Here is a 21,571-nt window from a genome sequence, read left to right as displayed (position 1 = left end):
CCCAGTACCATTTATTGAAGAGACTGTTCTTTTCCTATTGAATGGACTTGGCACCCTTGTCAGAAAACAATTGGCCACAGTCGTATGGTTTATTTCTGGATTCTCAATTCTATTCCATTTGTCTATGTTTATCCTCATACCAGTACCAGAGTGTTTTGATTACTGTAGCTTGATTAGTTGTCACAATAACCGCAATGATGGACTCAAAAGTGCTGGCAATTGTGAGGATGATGAAGGACCTGGCAACATTTGTTACTTTGTGCATAAAGTCTCCACAAATCAGAGTCAACTCCACAGGAACTAACAACAACAGCACAGTATGTTTGAAACTGGGAAGTATGAGTCCTCTTATTTTGCTCATTTTTTAAGGTCGAATCGACTCAATGGCAACGGGTTTGGTTTCAGTGGGTTTTGCAATTCCATATAAATTTGAGGGTCAGCTTTTCATTTCTGTGAAAAAGTCCTGTTGGAATTTTTATAGGGACTGCATTGAATCTGTAGATCACTTTGGGTGCTATTGACACTTTAACAATACTGAGTCTTCTAATCTATTAACAAGAGATGTCTTTCCAATTATTTGTTGTTGTTGTTAGTTGCTGTCGAGTCAGTTCTGACTCATGGCGACCTCATGTGTACCTTTTGACCTTTTGAAAGCAGATTGCCAGGCCTTACTTCTGAGGTGCCTTTGGGTGGGTTCAAATGACCAACCTTTGGCTAATAGTCGAGTGCTTAATCATTTGTGCCACACTTTTTACTTCTTTCAGTAATATTTTATACTTCTCGGTATACAAGTCATTTCACCTCCCTTGGTAAAGCACTTGGCTGCCAACAAAAAGGTCAGCAGTTCGAACCTACCAGTGGCTCCGCAGTAGAACGATATGGCAACCTGCTTCTGCAACCGTTTACAGCCTTGGAGATCCAGGTGGGGCAGTTCTCCTCTGCCCTACAGGGTCGCTGTGAGTCTAAATCGACTCGACAGCAGTGAGTTTGGTTAAATTTATTCTGAATAGTTTATTCTTTTAGTTGCTATTATAAACAGAGTTGTTTCCTTAGTTTTCCTGTTCAAGCTGTTCATTGCTAATGTATAGAAACATAACTGATTTTTGCATTTTGTTCTTGTACCCTGTAATTTTGCTGAATTTGTTCATTAGCTTTAGTAGCTTTCTTATGGATTCTTTGGAATTTCCTATAGGGTCATGTCATCTGTGGATAGAGATAGTTTTACTTCTTCCATTCAGATATGGATGCTAATTTTTTAGTAGGTAACAAATATAAGCGCGTTACAAAATTGAAAAGGATATACAGTGAAAAGTAAGCCTCGTTCTTCCAGCACTGCGTTTCCTTCCCCATAGGCAGTTCCTATTACCAGTTCTGTGTATTTCCTCCAGTGTTATTCTAAACATATGCAATCATAAGAATGTGTGTGTACACACAACACATGTATACATGTATTTAACACAAATGCTAGCGTACCCTGCACTTCTACACCTTAATTTTTTTCATTTAACAGTGCGTTTTGTAGATTAAACAGTCATGTGCCACATAACTTCTGTTCAGGCAATGTCCGACCGCGTTATATCTGTGGTTCCATAAGGCTGTAATAGAGTTGAGAAATCCCGATCAGAGTCTGGAATGGAGCAGACATAACCAGGCATAATGAACACAACAGCTTCCTGCGTGCAACTCATGCATCTCATGTCTCTTGTATACCAGAGTGATGGTGCCGACAGGAATATAATGGTACAGTAAATATATAACCTATAACACATATGTCTTGATAGTTATAATAAATGCCTGTTAATGGCTTATATGTATGTACTGTACTTTCTATCATTATTTTAATGTGAGTTTTCCTTACTTACAAATAAAAGTTCACTGTGTTAGGCAGCAGCATCCAATTTCATATACTGTGCTTCTCTTGAGTGTCATAGTGTTATCTCTTTGTTTTTCTTTTGAAAATATTACCATGAAGTGCATCATGGCTCCCAAATGCAGCAAAACCAGTGCTAGTGATCGCAACAGCAAGCGCGAAAGGAGAAGTATCGATCTGAAAGTGAAACCAAAGGTATCCCATATAGCTTTGCTAAGCATATGGTGTTTGTACAACATCCAAATCATATAAGGTTCTATTTCACAGAATGTATCTGTGGACACTAAACAACACATGGCAGTGTACCAAAACACATAGCTGTAACCTCATTTTTTAAAAAGCTGTATGCTATGTCATTATATGGATGTAGCATTATAGCGGCACAGTGGTTAAGAGTTGGGCTGCTAACCAAAAGGCGAGCAGTTCAAATCCACCAGTCACTCCTTGGAAACCCAATGGGGCAGTTCAAATCTGCCCTTGTAGGGGTCGATGTGAGTCGGAATCAACTCGACAGCAACGGGCTTTAATGGGTGTCCCCTATTAATAGACAGTGAAGTTGTTTCCAGTTTTTCATGCTAATAAACAGTGCTAAAATTAGTATCTTTGTACATATATCCCTTGCCCTGAGTATTTCTTAATAAATATTTTTAGATCTTTTTCAGTTAACAAGTTTTAGGGGGACAGTGTGGTGACTGAAATGAGTATTAAACCAGGAATCAAAAAACTTCTGTCACTCACCCACTTTTGATACTGGACTAGTCAGTGAACCTCTGTAAGTATCAGTGCCTTCATATGTAAATTGAAGAGGCAACTTTAAATAATCCATTTTGGCTTTAACAAGGACCTGTGTTGTCCTGGGCTCAGTCCCTACCCTGTCCTGGGCTCAGTCCCTACCCTCAGGGAATAACAGAAGGCAGGGGAAAGAGCCTGGGCCTGAACAGTCCATCCACAAACCTGGGAGAGGTCTTAGACTGTCTGCATCAAGAGGGGTGCTCTCCTTCGATTAATTTTTGGGGGTCACTGACCAAGGGTAAGGGGAAAAAATAAATTTTGGCAAGAGAGAGATCCCGGTCCATGCTTCTCTCCTGGCTTGTGTCAGCTCTAAGCTGTCCCTTCTAGACACTACCAGTTCTTCCTTTCCTTTGAGGCAACTCCTCTGAGCGCTGGGGTGTTTCTGTGCTTTATTTATTGTCCTTTTTTCTTTCCTCTACCACCCCAAAGTGGACTTTTAGCTCCCTTCTGGATTTGGGTAGTGCATATCCTTTTGTGTTTGAGGGCTCCAAGTTCAGCTCTGTGATTTCTCGTGAAAAGGGCCATTTGTGCAGCCTCACTGACTTGGCCTGTGACCATTGACACCTTGTCCATAGAAATTGTGAGGCATTTTGTTTTTTTTCTCTCTGGCCTTTGCTCTTAGGCACATATCACAAATTCATCTCCCAACCTTTCTACCCTGGATCGAGCTATCTCATTTTCTCTATTTTGATGTTTTTCTGTTTGTTTTTTTTTTTTCTTCTTTAAAAACCATCTACAGCTGTACTCTTTCTGAGCCACCATCCTCTGAGTTCCATTAGCCCTCATAAACCATGGATCTGTTTCTATTCAGAAACTGACAATTACGTTATTATTATTCCACCCTCCTTGCTCTTCCTCTGAGCCCATGTGGTACAGTGGTTAAGAGCAATGGCTGCTAACCAAAAGGTTGGTAGTTTGAATCCACCAGCTGCTTCTTGGAAACCCTATCGGGCAGTTCTGCTCTGCCCTATAGAGTAGCTATGAATCGGAATCGACTCCATGCAACGGGTTTGGTTGGTTTGGTTGTTCTTCTTCATAGGTTTAACCCTGTAAGATGACAGTTTTCTTGCTACACCATACAGCCTTGCCCCTTCACAGAAATTCTCTGGAGGAAAAAAAAGCACACTGTTTGGCCATACCCTGTAACCACAAGGATTTCAGCCAAATACGGAACCATGAATCTAATGAAAGAATCGACTAGTTCCATGATCACCATTGGGATATGTAAAAGAGGAAGTAAAAAAATGAAAAACTGATACGCAAGGGAATTTAGAAATAGAAATATAATTTGGAAAAGCACCTCAAATTATTAACCTTGCTGACACACGTTAATATTGTTAACTATAACAGTGCTAATAAAATATTAAAATGAATCTCAGCTGGAAAAAAAATTTTTTCGTAATTATCTTCATTTGCTAAACTTTGAAAGGCCCAGAAATGGGGAAGAGTCATATGAGTCAGACCTAGTGTGTATCAAGCTAATCAGAATAGCACTTGTGTTCATGGATGACAGAAGACTGTAAGAAATAGAGTAATTTTCACCAATTTGTACTCTCATGGAGGATATACTCTGCCAGCTCCCTCAAGCCTTTTTTAAAAATTTGGTTTTTCTACTTATTTTGTTCATCATTTCATCTTTAGGAAGAGTTTTGCTTAAGATACACTAAAGAAAGCCTTAAAGAAATGTGTTGAATGGCTGAACAATTTGTATTTAGTCGTTCAATTATATATAATGATCTTAAAGACAGAAAATTTTTTTAGCATTTTAAATATTCCCTTCTTTATTCTGATCTCGGACTACCTGTAAACCATTTTTTACTTCACAACCTAAACTTCACACTGTGCTACCCATGAATATTGATAGCATTTTATTATATGTATAATTTAATATTAACTCTTATCAGAAGTGGGTTTTTATGTGAAGTAGGAACCAAAATTGTTTGATAATACTGAGGTAACTTTAGAAAGAGAAGACTAGTGAAATGAAAAAAAAGCCCATTACCATCTTGTCGATTCTGACTCATAGCAACGCTATAGGACGGAATAGAACTGCCCCATAAGGTTTCCAAGGAGTGCCTGATGGATTTGATGAAGGAAGACTTGGGGCCAGCCACCTGACTCAGCCGACTTCCCACAGCTCTGGGTGTGGGTGCTTTTCCATCACATAGTGCAGTGTGATGCATCTTTCAGTTACCTTTGCGGTTTTTCAGAAGCTGTACCAAAACCGCTTCATGTATTTTTCTCCCTTTTAGTACCTTTCCTTCTAGTAGAGTGATTCGGTGTTCAAACGGAACACACACGTGCACACAGAACACACATATACACACAATACTAAAGATCTCTTACAAATAATCAAGTAAGCTAATAACAAATGTTCAAAGATCACAAACAGGCAGTTCACAAAAGGAGCCATAAAAATTGCCAATAAGTAGCCAAAAAGATGTTCAGCTAGTAGAAATGCATAAATGAGAGGCAGTATAGCATAGTAATTACAGGAATTCTGGAGTCCAGCCCTGGCTTTGCCATTACTAACTGAGTGACCTTTGATGAGTTACATAACTTCTCTATATTGCAGTTTTGTATAAAATGGGAATAATAATAACAGGACTTAACCCCCCAAAAGAAGCCCTAGTGGCACAGATGTTAAGTGCTCGACTGCTAGCCAGCGGGTCCATGGCTCGAACCCAGCAGCTGCTCCTCAGGAGAAGGATGTGGCAGTCTGCTTGCATAAAGATTACAGCCCTGGAGATCCTGTGGGGGCAGTTCTGCTCTGTCCTGTAAGGTCGCTAAGAGTTGGAATTGACTCAATGGCTACGGGTTAACCTCTCAAAATTGTTTCAAGAATGAACAAGGTTGATATTTGTAAAGCACTTAGGAGAGTACCTGAAATGTTAGCTGTTATGATGATGATGACGATGACGAAGGCAATGATGACAGTGACTAGGATGACAATGATGACCACAGCGACACAATGCCAGATAGTTCTCCAGAGAGGTGGTACGTTTACATTTCACTACCTGTACAAGTAAATGAGACTTGTTTTTCCTCATATTGTTCAGATATTAGTAGACTTCAAAATGTTTGTTAAATCAATGGGTAAAAAGGTTACCTGAAAAAAAGAAAATAAAAAAAAATTATTTTTAAGGTATCTGAGGTTGTTTTAATTTTCGTTTTTCTCCTTGCTGGTGAGATTGAGCATCTTTTCATAAGTTATTAGATACTAGAGTCTCTTGTGAAGTGTTCACATCCTTATCCTGTTCTTCTGTCAGTCTTTTGTTTTTTTCTTATTGATTTCTCATTCATTCAGCAAATATTTATTGAGGACTTTTTATATGTCAGACACTGCTTTAGGCAGTGGAAATACAATAGAAAGCCCTGTCTTTTAGATCTTATGTTCTGATAAGAGGGAAAGCAACAAATACTATGATCATAATAGCTAACATTTGCTGAGTGATTTCTGTGTACCAAGTACTACACTGAATTCTTATCCTCACGTTTTTCTAATATTCTTAAAGAAAAACTTCATCCTTTTTCCAGATAGGGAAACTGAAGCACAGAGAGGTTAAGTGATGTACTCAGTCCGAATTCAAACCCAGGTAGTCAGACTCCAGCTAAAGCCTGTAATCCTGGCCAGGGTATTATGTTGCCTCTTTATACCATACTGGAGATAAAATGTGAAAGGGAAAAGAGCTTTTTATGTTTTCTGGCTACTAGTATTTCATTATGTGTGTTATAAATAAACCACTTGCAATGAAGTCAATTTCGACTTAAGGTGACCCCATGTGCATCAGAGTGGAACTGTGCTCCATGGGGTTGTCAATGGCTGATACTTTGGTGGTAGATCCCAGGCCTTTCTTTGAAGGTGTCTCTAGATGGACTTGAACTGCCAACTTTTTGGTTAGCTACCAGGTGCATTAACTGTTCGCACCACCTTGTGGCTCCTGGGTTACAAATATCTTATGCCTTTTTTTATTTAAAGATTTTGTTTATAAACACTCTGCCATAAAATATTTAATTTTGATGTAGTCAAAGTTATCACATTTTATCTTATGGCTTACACTTTTGGATCCTTATTTAAGAGATTCATCCCTAACTGACATTATGAAGTTGTTGTTTTATTCTTTGTTGTTCATTCAGCAGATATTTACTTGGCATCTACTGTATGCCAGACACTACTAGGCACCGCGCACATGTGAATTAAAGAGACAAGAATCACTGTTCTCAGTGTTAAGGTTTCATTTTCCAAGTTGGGGTCTTGAATGCATCTGGAATTTGTTTTTGTGTGTAATGGGAGGTAGCAAACTAACTCATTTTTCTTCCTATAAGAAAGAGTTTTTCTGATAACAATTTATTAAGAAGTTCATTCTTTCAGCACTGATTTATGATGACATCTTTAACATATATCAAGTTCCTGTATATCATGGGTTGTTAGTGGTCTATTTATCGATCTCGCCTGTTCCTGAGCTTCACGTATATTTCAATAATGCTTTAGTTACAAAGATATTGTGGTTATTATAGACAGCTTAGAAAATTCATACAAATACAAAGAAGATTAAAATCACTTATAACCCCACCATTTTCTCTGCAAGAATTTGGAAATCAAAGAGAAAATATTTGTAATATAATTATATTATCAAACTACTAAGGTGTTTTGATCTCACTGTGGGGGAAAGCTAAGTGATCTCGCTGGTGGTACCCTGTAAAATCTAAATTTTTTTTTTACCTTTGGAATTCACATACCATATGTTGAGTGCCTTCGATGTTTCTCTTAATTAATGTGTTAGTTAAGACTAAGTTGCTACTACAGCCAGACCCTAACTTGTAATGATTCAACAGGATGGAAGTGTCCTTCCTATTCATGTAACAGCCCAGAGCAGGTGTTCAGGCTAGGGGACTCTTCTTCATTCGTCAGTCAGACCAAAGGCCTCTCCATCTTGTGGCTCTCCCATCTCCTGTGTCTCATCCTCAGTCTGCATCCAGTCTGCACCACCAGCAGCGTATGAGCATTTCAGTTCCTCCACATTCTCACCAACACTTGTAATTATCTGTCTTTTTGATGATCGCTATCCTGGTGAGTGTGAAGTGGTATAATTGTCAGTTATTATTCCCAAATTCCAGTCTTCTTAAGACTTCTGGATATGGAAAAGTAGCTCTTCCTCATTCAAGGGTTGGGGAGTTCTGCCTCTTGCCACTATATGCTATCAGATAGGTCTGGGAGTGAGATCATGGAGAAGCACACACAAGAGGATGTGTGGCCAGCCTGGAAGTACCATAGATTGCTTCCACTCACATTACGTTGTCTAGAACTCAGGCCCCACTCACTGCAAGGAAGCTGGGAAATGTAGTCTACCTCTGAGTCTGAAGAAAGGGAGAGTGGATGTTTGTGGTTACCTAGCAGCCTCTGCCTCCGTTGTTTTTCCCAGAAAAAAAAACTGGATATTCTGTTAAATCCTGTCTGTAAATTCCGTGAGAACTTCTTGCAAGAGATTTTCTGAATGTGCTCATTAAATATTTAATATTTCCATGGCTGAGAAGGGGTTCTTTGATTTATACCTGGTACTTGCCAAAGATTCTCTCTAGTCACAGACTGAAGTATCCGTACTTTCTGAGGCAGTCAAATTGAGAACTTTTTGAATCTTCACAAGACAAAATTGTGAATCTTTCTTATGAAAGCTTAGGGAAGAGGGACACAGAACTTCCGTTCTTAAAGATCCAAGGGATCTTTTTAAAAGGGCTACATGATTTCCTTGGCTAAATTTTTATGAGTCAGTGATCAGCTTCAGGCATTGAGTGCCCGAATCAGTTTTTCTCCATTGGTTTTTCAAGAAGAGTCTCGAGCATGGGTTTCCTTTATTACCCTGAAGCCTTATCTGACATCTCTCCAACCCAGGTGATGAGACATCTCTTTCTGTCACACAGGTCTTCCTCCAGAGCACCTGGGTTCCGTCAGGAGGCAGACCATTAGCTAGGCAGCAGTAGCCGACGCCTGGTATACTCAGGTCTTAACACCATCTTATTCTCCCCGCCGCCCCAGGGATTTCACCTGTTGGATGTTTAACAGCTTTAGTGAGATGGAGTTCACACACCATACAGTGTACTTATTTAAAATGTACAATTCAGAGGCTTTTTAGTAAGTTCACGGAGTTGTACAATAATCACCACAACCAATTTTAGAATATTATCACCCCCCAAAAAAACCCATATTCCTTTGTTGTCACTCCCCCAGGCCTCCTATCCTCACACTCCCTAACAACCACTAATCATTTTCTTCTGTCTTTATAGATCTTCCTATTCTGGACTTTTTATATAATGGAGTCACACAATACATGTTTTTTTGTGATTGGCTTCTTTCACTGAACATAATGTTTTCAAGGTTCTTCCATGTAGTCAGTACTCCATTACTTTTTATTGCTGCATGACATTCCATTGTAGGTATAAGCCACGTTTTATTTATCCACTCATCAGTTGATGGACTGATGATGTGTGGCCAGCCTGGAAGTGGCGTGTATCACTTCCGTTTGTATTCCGATGTCTAGAACTCAGGCCCCACCTCACAGCCTTAGTTGGGTTGTTTCTACTTTTTGGTTATTATAAATAGCTGCTGTAAACATTCATGTACAAGTTTTTGGGTGGACATACATTTTCATTTCTCTTGAGTATATACCTAGGAGTGGAATTGCTGGGACATATGGTGACTTTATGTTTAGCCTTTTGAGGAATTGTCAGACTGTTTTCTAAAACAGCTGTGCCATTTTACATTCCCACAGCATATGAGGGTTCCAGTTTCTCCATGGCCTCACCAACACTTGTTATTATTTATCGTTTTTATTATAGCCATCCCAGTGGTTATGAAGTAGTGCAGTTGTCAGTTCTTATTCCCAAATTCCAGTCTCCTTAAGGCTTCTGGGAAATGAAACAGTAGCTCTTCGTCATTCAGGAGTTGGGGAGCTCTGCCTCTAACTACTATATAAATGTTGTTGTGTCCAAGCGAGTTGGATTATGTAAATATTATACCTGTAACAATGCCTGGTTAAAAATGTATCTCACTGTGTATTTGTTGGATGAGAAAAGGAGTATTCAGTAAGTAGGCATGTCAGTCTCCCTTATTACATTTGCTTGTTTTTGCACAGTACAATTTGAACTCTATAATAACATAGGGGCTCCATTATATTTATAATGTATTTTTGAAAAGTAGGGGCACATTACTTTGTGTTGTACACATTTTAATCCACATGGGTTAGAAAGCAGTTTTTTTTTTTTAAGCCATAAAAATAAAAGGGTAATTTTGTAATAGGGAAGGCCTTTCTAGATAAGATTTAAAAGCCAAAATGCTGCAAAGGAAAATTTTCAAATATTAGACTACATAGAAGTTTTAAACTTCTGTCCAGGAAAAGATACCATCAATAAAATGAAAACTAAACAAAATAAACGGGGTAAAGCGTTTCAGCATAAATAATAGATCACAAACTAGGCAGCGGTTTGGTGGTGTGGTTAAGAGCGTGGGCTCTGGATGTCCCATTTCAGATCCCAGCCCCACTGTTGGCTAACTCGGTGACCCAGGGCTTCAGTTTTTTCAGTGTGAAATACAAGGATAAAGTACATCCATCTCCTAGGGCTGTTGCAAGGACTAAATGAGATCAAGTATGCAAAGTAAATACTTAATAATAGCTGCTATCCATACTTTTATAAGACATGACCTGCTGCTGTTGAGTCCGTTCTGACTCATAGCGACCCCATAGGACAGAGTAGAACTGCCCCATAGGGTTTCCAAGGAGCGGCTGGTAGATTCGAATTGTCAGCTTCTTGGATAGCAGCTAAGCCCTTAACCATTTAGCCACTAGGGCTCCAAGAGTACCTACAAATCAATTTTTTTTAAATGGCTTTTAGAAAAAGGGTATGAATGAGCAATTCACAGAAAAAAATATAAGTGTCCAATAAGCATATGAAAAGATGTGTAGCCTCACTCCTGATTAAAGAAATGAAATCTACAGTGAAATTTTATTTATTTACAATGAGATTTATTTTCTACCTACCAGACTGCCAAGGATGAAAAAGAATATTTCAGTGCTGGCAAAAAAACGTAGGGAAACTGGCGCTCTGATTTACTGGTGGTGGGAGTGGAAATGTATCTAGGAAAGCAATCTGCATGATTTACTGAAACTAAAAATGCACATGCCTTCTGATCTAGTTTTCACCTTTGGACATACTTTGGGCGTAGCATGAATGCACAAAGATGTAGGTACTAGAATGTATCTTCTCTTTTTTTATTGTGCTTTAGGTGGAAGTTTACAGAGCAAATTAGATTCCCTTTCTGTAGTTTCAACATAGTGTTTCACAGCCCTTGACTTCATTCCTTGCAATGTGTCAGCACTCCCCATTTGGGCCTTGGGTTCTCCATTTCCTTTTTGTCCTGATTTTCTACCCCTTTCTGATTTCTCTTCTTTGCTTTTGCAAATACTGCCCTTTGGATCTCGTATAATTGGTTGTTATAAGGCGGATGTTCCTTGAGGGTGTTAGTGTTTATTTTATGGGCCTGTCTGTTGTTTGGCTGGAAGGTAGTCCCTGGGAATGGCTTCAGTTCCAGGTTAGAAAGGTGTCTTAGGACCATAGTCTTGGGGGTTCCTCCAGTCTCTGTCAGACCAGTAAGTCTGGTCATTTTGGTGAATTTGATTTTTTGTTCTACGTTTTTCTCCCTCTCTGTCTGGGACCCTCTGTTGTGATGCCCAGTCAGAGCAGTCAGAAATGGTATTGGGCATCACTTAGTTCTTCTAGTCTTGGAATCATATAGGCTGTGGTTCATGTGATCCGTTAGTCCTTTGGACTAATTGCTCCCTCGAGTCTGGAAGACAGACCAATAGTTGTATCCTAGATGACTGCTGGTAAGCTTTTAAGACCCCAGATGCTACTCACCAAAGTTGGATGTAGAACATTGTCGTTATGAACAATGTTGGGCCAGCAGATATAGATGTCCCTGAGCCTGTGGTCCTTTGCCTTTGAGCCCAGGAACTTTATCCTGTGAGGTGTTTGGTTATGTTTAAGAGGTTTCCCTGAGCATGCCCCTTGTGTGCTCTCTTAGCTATGTTAACGTATGAGGAGCACCTACAGTCAGGTATGTAGAAATATCCACCACCAAACCTGTATCCGCCAGTGAGTGTTCTCCCTTATGCACACGTCTTGGCGTATCTATCTACCTGTGTATCCATTTGCAAATTATTGTTTGTTAATACTGTTGATTCAGGATTGTCTATGCTATAGTAGTTACCCTGGCAGCGAAGTGGTGAAGAGCTACAGCTGCTGATGAAAAGGTCAGCAGTTCAAATCCACCAAGTGCTCCTTGAAAACCCTATGGGGCAGTCCTACCCTATCCTATAGGGTCGCTATGTGTTGGAATTGACTCGACGGTAATGGGTTTTTTTGTTTGTTTGTTATAGTAGTTACCGTAGTTGCCCTTTATTCTTGTGTTCCTCTCAGTGTCCTCTCTTGCCTTGGTCAAGGTGCACTGACTTCTCCCATATTGTGTATTGCCTTTCCCTTCACCAGTATTAACACGTGTCTGCTACCTATTTGGTAAATTTCCCTCCCTCTCCCTCTCATCCCTAGTAGCCATCAAGGAATTTTTTTTTTCTGTGTGTAAACCTTTCGTTGTTACTTTATAATAGTGGTCTCATACAGTATTTGTCCTTTTGTGATTGACTTATTTCACTCAGAATAATGCCCTCCAAATTCATCTGTGTTGTGAGATGTTTTTAGGGATTTATCATTGTTCTTTATTGTTATGTACCCTTCCATTGTGTGTATGTACCACAGTTTGTTAATCTGTTCGTCTGTCGGTGGGCTCTTGGGTTGTCTCCATCTTTTTGCAATTGTGAATAATGCTTCAATGAACATGGGTATGCATATGTCTATTTGTATGATGGCTCTTATTTCTTTAAGGTATATACCTGGGAGTGGGATTGCTGGATCATATGACATTTCTAACTTTTTAAGGAGGCACCATATCATTTTCCATACTGATTGTACCATTGTACCACCAGCGATGTATAAGAGTTCCAGTCTCCCCACAACCTCACCAGCATTTGTTTGTTTTTTGTTGTTTTGATTACTGCCAGTAATGTCAGGGTGAGATGGTATCTCATTGTAGTTTTGATTTGCATCTCCCTAATTGCTAATGATCACGAGCATTTCTTCATATGTTTGTTAGTAGCCTGAATAGTCTTCTTTGGTGAAATGTCTTTTCATATCCTTTGCCCATTTTTTAATTGGATTGTTCATCTTTTTTTTTTTTTTTTAAGATGTTGAAATTTTATATGAATTTTAGAGATTAGATCCTTGTTGGATATGTCATAGCCAATTTTTTTTTCCCAGTCTGTAGGTTCTGTTTTCACTCTTGGAGAAGTCTTTTGTTGAGCATAAATGTTTAATTTTTAGGAGGTCCCGTTTATCTAGTTTGTCTTATGCTATGTGTGCTTTTTTGGCTATGTTTGGTATTCTATTTAAGCCATATATTGGGGTGCCTAGCATTGTCCCTATTTTTTCCTTCATGATCTTTATAGATTGAAGTTTTATACTTAGGTCATTGATCCATTTTGAGTTAGTTTTTGTGTATGGGTCCCGTTTCATTTTTTTACAAACAGATGTCCAGTTTTGCCAGCACCATTTGTTGAGGAGACTGTCTCTTTCCTATTTAAGAGACTTTGGTCTTTTGTTGAAAATCAGCTGTCCATGCGTGGGTGGATTTATACTTGGGTTCTTGATTCAGTTCCATCAGTCTATATGTCTGTCATTGTACCAGTACCAGCATGTTTTGACTATTGTGGCTCTATAGTAGGTTCTGAGGTCAAGTAGTATGAGGCCTCTTACTTTGTTCTTCTTTAGTAATGTTTTACTTATTCCAGGCCTCCTTCCCTTCTATATAGAGTTAGTGATTAGTTTTTCCATGTCGTTGAAGAATGCTGTTGAGGTTTGGATTGAGATTGCGTTTTATCTATATATCAATTTGGGTAATATCGACATTTTCACCGTGTTAAGTCTTCCTATCCAAAAGCATCGTATGTTTTTCCATTTATGTAGGTCTCTTGGTTTCTTGCAGTAGTGCTTTGTATAAGTCTTTTAGGTCCCTAGTTAGATTTATTTCTAAGTATTTCGTCTTTGGGGGGGGCTATTGTAAATGGTATTGTTTTCTTGGTTTCCTTTTAAAAGTTCTCTTTGTTGATGTAAAGCAATCTAACTGATTTTTGTATGTTGGTCTTGTATCCTGCCATTTTGCTGAATTCTCCTATTAGTTCTAGTAGCTTTCTTGTGGAATCTTTGGGTTTTCTGTGTATAGGATATAATCTGTGAATACAGATAGTTTTACTTCTTCTTTACCAATTTGGATGCCGTTTGTTTCCTTTTCTTACCTTACTGCTGTCACTAGGACTTCAATACAATGTTGAATAAGAATGGTGATATAAGGCATTTTTCTGTGGTTCCTGCTCTCAAAGGGAATGCTTTTAGACTCTCTGTTGAGGATTATGTTGGCTGTTGGTTTTGTATAAATTCCCTTTATTGTGTTGAGGAAGTTACCTTCTATTCCTATTTTACTGAGAGTTTTATCAGGAATGTGTGTTGAACTTTATCAAGTGTCTTTTCTGTGATTGAGATGATCATGTGATTCTTTTCCTTTGCTTTATTTATGTGGTGGGTTGTGTTGATTGACTTTCTAATGTTGAACTATCCCTGCATGTCTGGTATGAATCCCACTTGTAAAGTATTATTTTTTTGATATGCTGTTGAATTCTGTTGGCTAAGATTTTATGAGAATTTTTACATCTATATTCATGAGGAATATTGGTCTGTAGTTTTCTTCTTTAGTGATGTGTTTGCCTGGCTTTGGTATCAGGGTTATGCTGACTTCATAGAATAAATTTAGGAGTATTCCTTCCTTTTCTATATTCTGGAATAGTATGAATAGAATTGGTGTTAACTCTTCTGTAAATGTTTGGTAGAATGCTCCAGTGAAGCTATCTGGGCCAGGACTTTTTGTTGGTGATGGGAGTTTTATTAATGACCTCTTCAGTTCCTTCTGTTGTAATGAATCTGTTCAGATTTTCTAGCTCAGTTTGTGTTAGTGTAGGTAGGTGGTATGTCCATTTCCTCTGCGTTTTAAAATTTGTTGAAGCAAGTTTTTCATAGTGTTCTGTAAGGATCCTTTTTTATTTCAGATGGTGCTGTTATAATGTTACCCATCTCATTTCTGGTTTGGATTATTTGTATCTTCTCCTGTTTTTTTTCTTTTTTTGTCACTTTGACCAGTGTTTTGTCAATTTTATTCATCTGTTCAAAGAACCAGCTTTTAGTCTTGTTGATTCTTTCTATTGTTTCTTCTGTTCTGTTTCATTTCCTTCTTTTTGGGGGGGGGTGCTTATTTCTGGACTGTCCATTCTGTTCCATGGGTCTATTTATCTTTTTTTTTTTTTTAATTGTGCTTTAGGTGAAAGTTGACAGCTCAGGTTAATGTTTCAGCACACTCCCCCTTTCCATGCCAGGTTCCCTGTGTCCATTTGTCCAATTCCTGTCCCTTTTTCCCTTCTCGTCCTGCTTTTGGACAGGGGCTGCCTATTCGGTCTCTTATATCTGATTGAAATAAGAAGCATGTTCCTCACGTGAGTTATTTTTTGTTTTATAGCTCTGTCTAATCTTTGAGGAGTGAGCTTTGGGAGTGGTTTCAGTTCTGTGTTAACAGAGTGCCCGGGGGCCATAGTTTTGGGGGTTCCTCTAGTCTCTGTCAGACTATTAAGTCTGGTCTTATTATGTGAATTTGAATTCTATTCTACATTTTTCTCCTACTCTGTCCAGGACTCTCTGTTGTGTTCCCTGTCAGGATAGTCACTGGTGGTAGCCAGGCACTATCTAGTTCTCCAGGTCTCAGGTTTCTTCTTTTACATTTTGTTGAGTGGATTTGTTAACTTTCTTTGTGGTTACCCTGAAATTTACTTTTATCATCCTAAGTTTAAAGCAGTCGTTTATTTCTTTATATTGCTTTGACTTCCTCTCCATAGGGAAGTTGTAAACCTGTACCCTTTATTCCACCTTGATGTTTTAAAGTGATCGTCACTTACAGATTGACGTCTCTGGTTCCCTGTTTTCTGTCTTCTAGCTTTATTTTATTTTTGAGAGTTCTTTATCTGGGTTGATATCTGGCTGATGTTGTCATGTGTTTTAATATCAAGTTGTTGTCTGGGGTTGTTAGTTTTCGGTCTGAAGGACACCCTGTAACATTTCTTATTAAGTTCATCTGGTTTTTACCAATTCCCTTAACTTCTGTTTATCTGGAAATGTCCTAATTTCATCATCATATTTGAGGGATATTTTTGCAGGATATAAAATTCTTGGCAGTTTTTCTCATAAAGTTTTATACATGTCATCCCATTGCCTTTGTGCCTGCATGGTTTCTGTCAAGTAATCAGAGTTTAGTCTTACTGATGCCCCTTTGTAGGTGATCTTTCGTTTTTCCCAAGCTGCTTTCAGGATTCTTTCTTTGTCTTTGGTTTTGGAAAGTCTGATAATGATATATCTCAGTGTTCTTTTGGGATCTATCCTGTATGGGGTTCGTTGTGCTTCTTGAATGGTTATCTTCTCGTCTTCCATGATATTAAGGAATTTTTTAAAGCAAATCTTCAACAATGCTTTCTGCTTTTTATTGTCTCCTCTTCTGGGATTCCAATCACAGATAAATTATACCTAACTCTTAAGCCTTCTTCATTTTTCTTCTTTTTTTGATCCTCGAACGGATTAATGTTAAAGAATTTGTCTTCTATTGTGCTGATCCTGTCTTCCATTGTTTCAATTCTACTCCTTTGACTTTCCATTGAGTTGTTAATTTCTGAAATTTTATTGTTAAGCTTCTGGATTTCTAATTGCTGTTTTTGTATGGTTTCCAATGATCTATTTTGTCATTTGTTCTTGTATTGTTTTCCTGAACTCCTATAGCATTTTGTCCGTGCTTTCCATGGTTTTTGTCTGTGTTTTCCGTAGTTTTGTCTGTGTTTTCCTTGATTCCTCTGAAGACTTTATACATAAGTCTTTTTAATTCCACATCAGGAAGCTCTATTACATTCTCTTCCTCAGGGAGATTTTCTGGTTCTTTATTTTGATCATTTGCTGGGGCCGTCTTGCCCTGCTTCTTTAGGTGGTTTGCTGTTATCTGTTGTCTTCAGAACATTAAGAGGTTACTGTTTTTATTTTTTAGTTGTATAAATGTTTCCTGGGTCCTGTTTCTTTTTTGTTTTGTTTTGATGATCCCTGGCAAGCGTGGCTGGTATGGTGGCCTGGTCACTGGACTGGCCATGCTGGAGTACTCCCTACCTGCCACCAGGCGAGTGAGGCAGTGGGTAGGAGTTAGAGCTCGGGTCTTCCAGGGTGGCTGAGGGTAGGTTGGTCAGGCTTTGGTCTGTGTCTTCGGTTCAGTGGTGCAGTTGTGGGGAGTAGTGCTTTCCTTGCAGGCAGAGCAGCCAGTGTACCAGGCGAGTGGAGGTAGGGTTATCACCTCTCACTGGTTGAAGGGGGAGTGGACAGTAGAGCGGGGCTGTGGGCAAAAGTGCACAGAGTCTAACTACCTCAGCCTACTCCTGGTTTGGGGGAGGGAGGAAGGAATAGCAGGTGGGTGTGCACTCAGTTGCTCTGCATCCACCTATCAGTGGGTGGGGTGAGTGAGGAAGATACAGCAGGTGAATGAGTGCACATTTACTCCATGTCCACCTTGTGGTGAGCGGGGGAGGGAGGAAATGCCTCATGAGGGATACATGTGAAGTTGCAGCTCCTCCACCCCCCTCTGGGCAGGTGAAGAGAGGGAATTGTGCCAGGTGGATGCGTACACAGTGATGCTGCCTCTGCCTCTGTCTTGTGCAGGGCTGAGGGAAGGAAGAAGAGGTGTCGGGTACACACGCAGCCACATCTCCTCCACTCCTTGCTGGTTGGGGGAAAGAAGGAAGGAGTGGCAGGTGGGCTCTTTCACTGTCTTGCTGCTGGTGCCCCCACTGGGCCCTTGGGGGGCTTGTAGGTGGCAGGTAGTGCACACACTGGAGCACACCTGGTATGACTCGTCAAATGGGCAAGGGGGGTAGTGAGCGGGGTTGTAGGGGGTAGGGGAAAGAAGAGAGGCTCATGTTATGGTCCCCTGGTCAGGCGAGGCGGTTGGGGTATGGGATCCACTACCACCTGTAATCAGGAGGATGGGGTGAGGGAGAGTGTATCTCCCTGGATGGATACATGGTTGCCGGGGGGCTTCGCATTCACTACAGCTAGCAAGTGGGACCTGTCCCCTCTCGAGTGTCAGGGAGGGGGGAACTCCCAGGGAGTTGGGTAGGAGAATTCTGCGGGTCTACTGCCCTCATGCGTGACACTCACCCCCAAGGCCAGGGACCACTGTTCCTGAGTATCTCCAGCTCTGGATCCTGGCTGCCTCCCTGCCTCTGCTTCTCTCCATGTGTGTCTATAGAGTTTCCCTGTCCCTTTTGGGAAAGTCGTGAAGTTGCCTTGCTGTTTGCTTCACCTGGAGTCACTGCTGGTTTTGTCCTAATATGGCCACAGCAGGCCAGGATGACTGGCTGAGCTTCTCCATTCCACGTTACTCCTCATTCTCTGCGTTCACTTACTTTTACCTTCTAGTTCAGTTCAGTTCTTAGACCTTTTTTTTTTTACTATTGTTTGACCAAGCAACTAAGCACCAGAGCCTAGCCAAGTTGACACGTAAAATTAACCACCACAAGGCCAGTTAGATCTCTGTCAGAAGCAGTTACGAGTCTACTTCTCAGAGATAGCTGTTGTTAATGTGCATATGCACATATATACAAATATACACACATGAACTTATATAAGTATACATACACGTATATATTCTCCTATATTTAAAATGGGATTATATATTATTGCATATACATTTTCCAGTATTTTTTCACTCAGTTGGATCGGGAACATTTTCCCAGGTCTGTGAATGTACTGCTATAAAACCATTTTAATGGCCATATTGTATTGGATATGGGCATTTTTTTTTCTTTTTTATTGAACTTAAGATGAAGATTTACAGAACAAAATAGTTCCTCATCAAACAATTAGTACACACATTGTTGTACGACATTGGTTAATGACCCCACGACATGTCAACACTCCCTTCTCAACCCTGGATTCCCTATTACTACCAGCTTTCCTGTTCTTCCTGCCTTCCAGTCCCTGCCCCAGGGCTGGTGTGCACCTTTAGTCTTGTTTTGTTCCATGGGCCTGTTCAGTCTTTGGCTGAAAGGTAACCTCAGGAGTAGACTCATTACTGAGCTGAAAGGGTGTCCAGGGGCCATACTCTCAGGATTTCCTTTCTTCTGAAGCATCTCTGAGTAAACGTAAACCTCCAGCCTTTGGGTTAGCAGGCTAGTGTGTTAACCGTTTGTACCACCTAGGGACTCCAGTTTTAATAAAGGAATGGCTAAACAATATATGATGTATTTACACAGTGAAATGCTATCAGAAAAAAGTCGATTCTGGCTCATAGTGACATTATAGGACAGAGTAGAACTGCCCCATAGGGTTTCCAAGGAGCTCCTGGTGGATTCAAACTGCCGACCTTTTGGTTAGCAGCTGTAGCACTTAACCACTACACCACCAGTGTTTTAAGCCACCAGTTAGAGTGCTATACAACTGCTAAAAAGAAATCAGCCCAGCATATCCTGACATGAAAATATACTCAAGGTACATTAAGTAGAGGGAAGAAAAGCAAGTTGATAAATAGTATGTTGAAGATTCCATTTTTATTTAAAAATCACTCAGAGTAAAAACAAGGAAATGCTTTAAAAAATCAGTTTGAGAAGAATCTATACCAGAAAAACTGTCGGTAGCTTTTGAAGGACAGTATTATAAAAGATGTTAATATATATTGTTGATATTTATATCTTGTATGATGAACATGTGTTTTATAATTAGGAAAAAATTAGGAAGAGAAAATTGGTGGGGACACAGATCTGACTGACTTAGAATAATCTAATGGGATTGGTTATAGTAGTTTGGCCTACCTCAGGCAATAATAATCTCTGACTCTGAATTTTAATTTACTTCCTGAGAATTTTTGTGGGAGAGTAAGCCCAAGTAAATGAAAAATTTAAATCTCCTTATGGTGTTTTTTTGGTGTGTCTTTTTGCTTTCTCAGAGTATAACAGTCGTAAGATGACAAGGATTCCGAACTGAAATGTTCTAACAGTTAATATTATTTTTACGTAGAGTTTTTTGTTAGTCCTGCTAGTAAAAAATCTTTATCAGAAAAATATCTCCCTCTCAAGAGGGGCAGTTTCTTTAGTTCTGTTGCAGCAAGATTGATGGTTTGTTATACCCAAGAGACGTTTTACAGTGGAGTTTTTTACAAGATATAAAGCCTCCCTTACGAGACTGACTGAAACGTAGATTAGTGAGGTAGTGATATCCTAACTGTGAAAGTCGTTTGACTTCAGTTATAAAATATGGTTTATATTACAGGCTTCCTGCATAAATGACATCTAAGCATCCTGCAGTGTGACTGAACGTGGACTAACATTCTCTTCCATTGTCTGTCTGTCAATTTCTTCATCCGACCAAGTTTCATCTTCCACTCACATCCTCACATAGTGTTTCCACTCTGTGTAACATGTGTTTTTCTGAATGATTACTTTAAGATATTTTATATAACAGTTACTTGTTGTTCTTGTTTACCCCTTTGAATTTCCTGACAGAAGTCCTGGAGGGGATTTGGGAGCCAAAAAGAAAAAGAAGAAACAAAAGAGAAAAAAGGAGAAGCCAAATTCTGGAGGCACCAAGTCAGATTCTGCATCTGATTCCCAGGAGATTAAAATGCAACAGCCTTCAAAAGTGAGAGCCTTGTCTTTATTTTAACCTCTGTGGTTTCTCATGCATGTGAGAGTGGGTTTATATAGCCTAACACTCGCTGAGTCAGGTGTGTAGTTAGGGTTTCTGTTGTGACTGCGCGTTGAATGGCACTGGTGAAAGGAGGGTATTTACGGCCTTCCTAAAACTGCCTTCGGCACTCGAATAACCAGTAGGTACAAACTGAGCTTTTGTGTGTCTGTGGGTTCCTCCCGTTCTTCTCCTCTTTCTCAGTGAGTTAGTATTTAGACTGTAGCCACAGAAGAAATCTCAATGTAAGCGTGTTAGGTTTTTTTGGTTTTGTTTTTTAAGTTTCACTTAATATTTGATGACTTTTAGTTCAGAAGATATTCACATTTTAATTTCTCTGGGTGTCTGTCTAATTACCTGAATAGCACAACACCATCTGGCAGCAGATTTCAGCCGGAGCAGCCATGGGTAAGTCTTATATTGACTTTGAATCAGGCCAGTCTTCGGTGGCCATTCTTAATTATATTTGCCAAGGGTGGGACATATATCTTCACATTCCTCCTGAAGAAACACACGTTTTAGGCCAAAGTAGCAGTTATCCAGCTGGGTTCTGTGTTGGCAGATTGCCAGCAGGCAGAGGGTTGGTTTGTGTCCCTTGGGCATCTGTAGTACAGACGGCAGCCACCCATTTTTTGGAGCTAATCCCCAGTCATCCTTGTGTGCTGGGAAGCACAAAGCCCTCTTGATGCAGGAAGCTTCAAGGTGAAAAGGGGCAAGATCACAAGTACAACAAGATAGAGATTATTTTGATAATTGACTGTAGGTCGGAGTACGTGGTTTACTGGAAATAGCCCAGGAGGTAGAAACCTTGGGTTTAGTCCTGGCTTTATTACTCACAGGCTGCGTGCCTTTGGATAAGTTACTGACCATCATTAAGCCAGTTTCCTTATTTGTAAAATGAGGATGATACTTTCACCCCAACTCACAGGGTTGTTGTGAGGTTAAAATAAGATAGTTTTTATGAAATGATTTTTTTATATCGTAAAGCACTGTGTAAGG

At 39.7% G+C, this 21,571-nt stretch overlaps 1 protein-coding gene across 2 annotated transcripts in view; it reads left to right on the top strand.

Annotated features, from left to right (window-relative positions):
• Positions 1 to 21,571, top strand: part of NMT2 (N-myristoyltransferase 2) — a 74,054-nt gene that overhangs the window by 12,817 nt on the left and 39,666 nt on the right. The window contains exons 2-3 of one of the 2 annotated variants that reach the window (XM_064284883.1): positions 20,392 to 20,527; positions 20,938 to 20,980. In XM_064284883.1, the coding sequence (XP_064140953.1) occupies positions 20,392 to 20,527; positions 20,938 to 20,980 (179 nt within the window). The remainder of the gene's footprint in view (positions 1 to 20,391; positions 20,528 to 20,937; positions 20,981 to 21,571) is intronic. The other variant, XM_064284882.1, reaches the window with a different exon arrangement.

This window comes from Loxodonta africana, chromosome 4 (assembly GCF_030014295.1).
Source record: "Loxodonta africana isolate mLoxAfr1 chromosome 4, mLoxAfr1.hap2, whole genome shotgun sequence".
In the NCBI taxonomy this organism is placed as follows: Eukaryota; Metazoa; Chordata; class Mammalia; order Proboscidea; family Elephantidae; genus Loxodonta; species Loxodonta africana.
The sequence above is the reverse complement of the archived record's forward strand: the minus strand, read 5'-3'. Positions and strand labels throughout refer to the sequence as shown.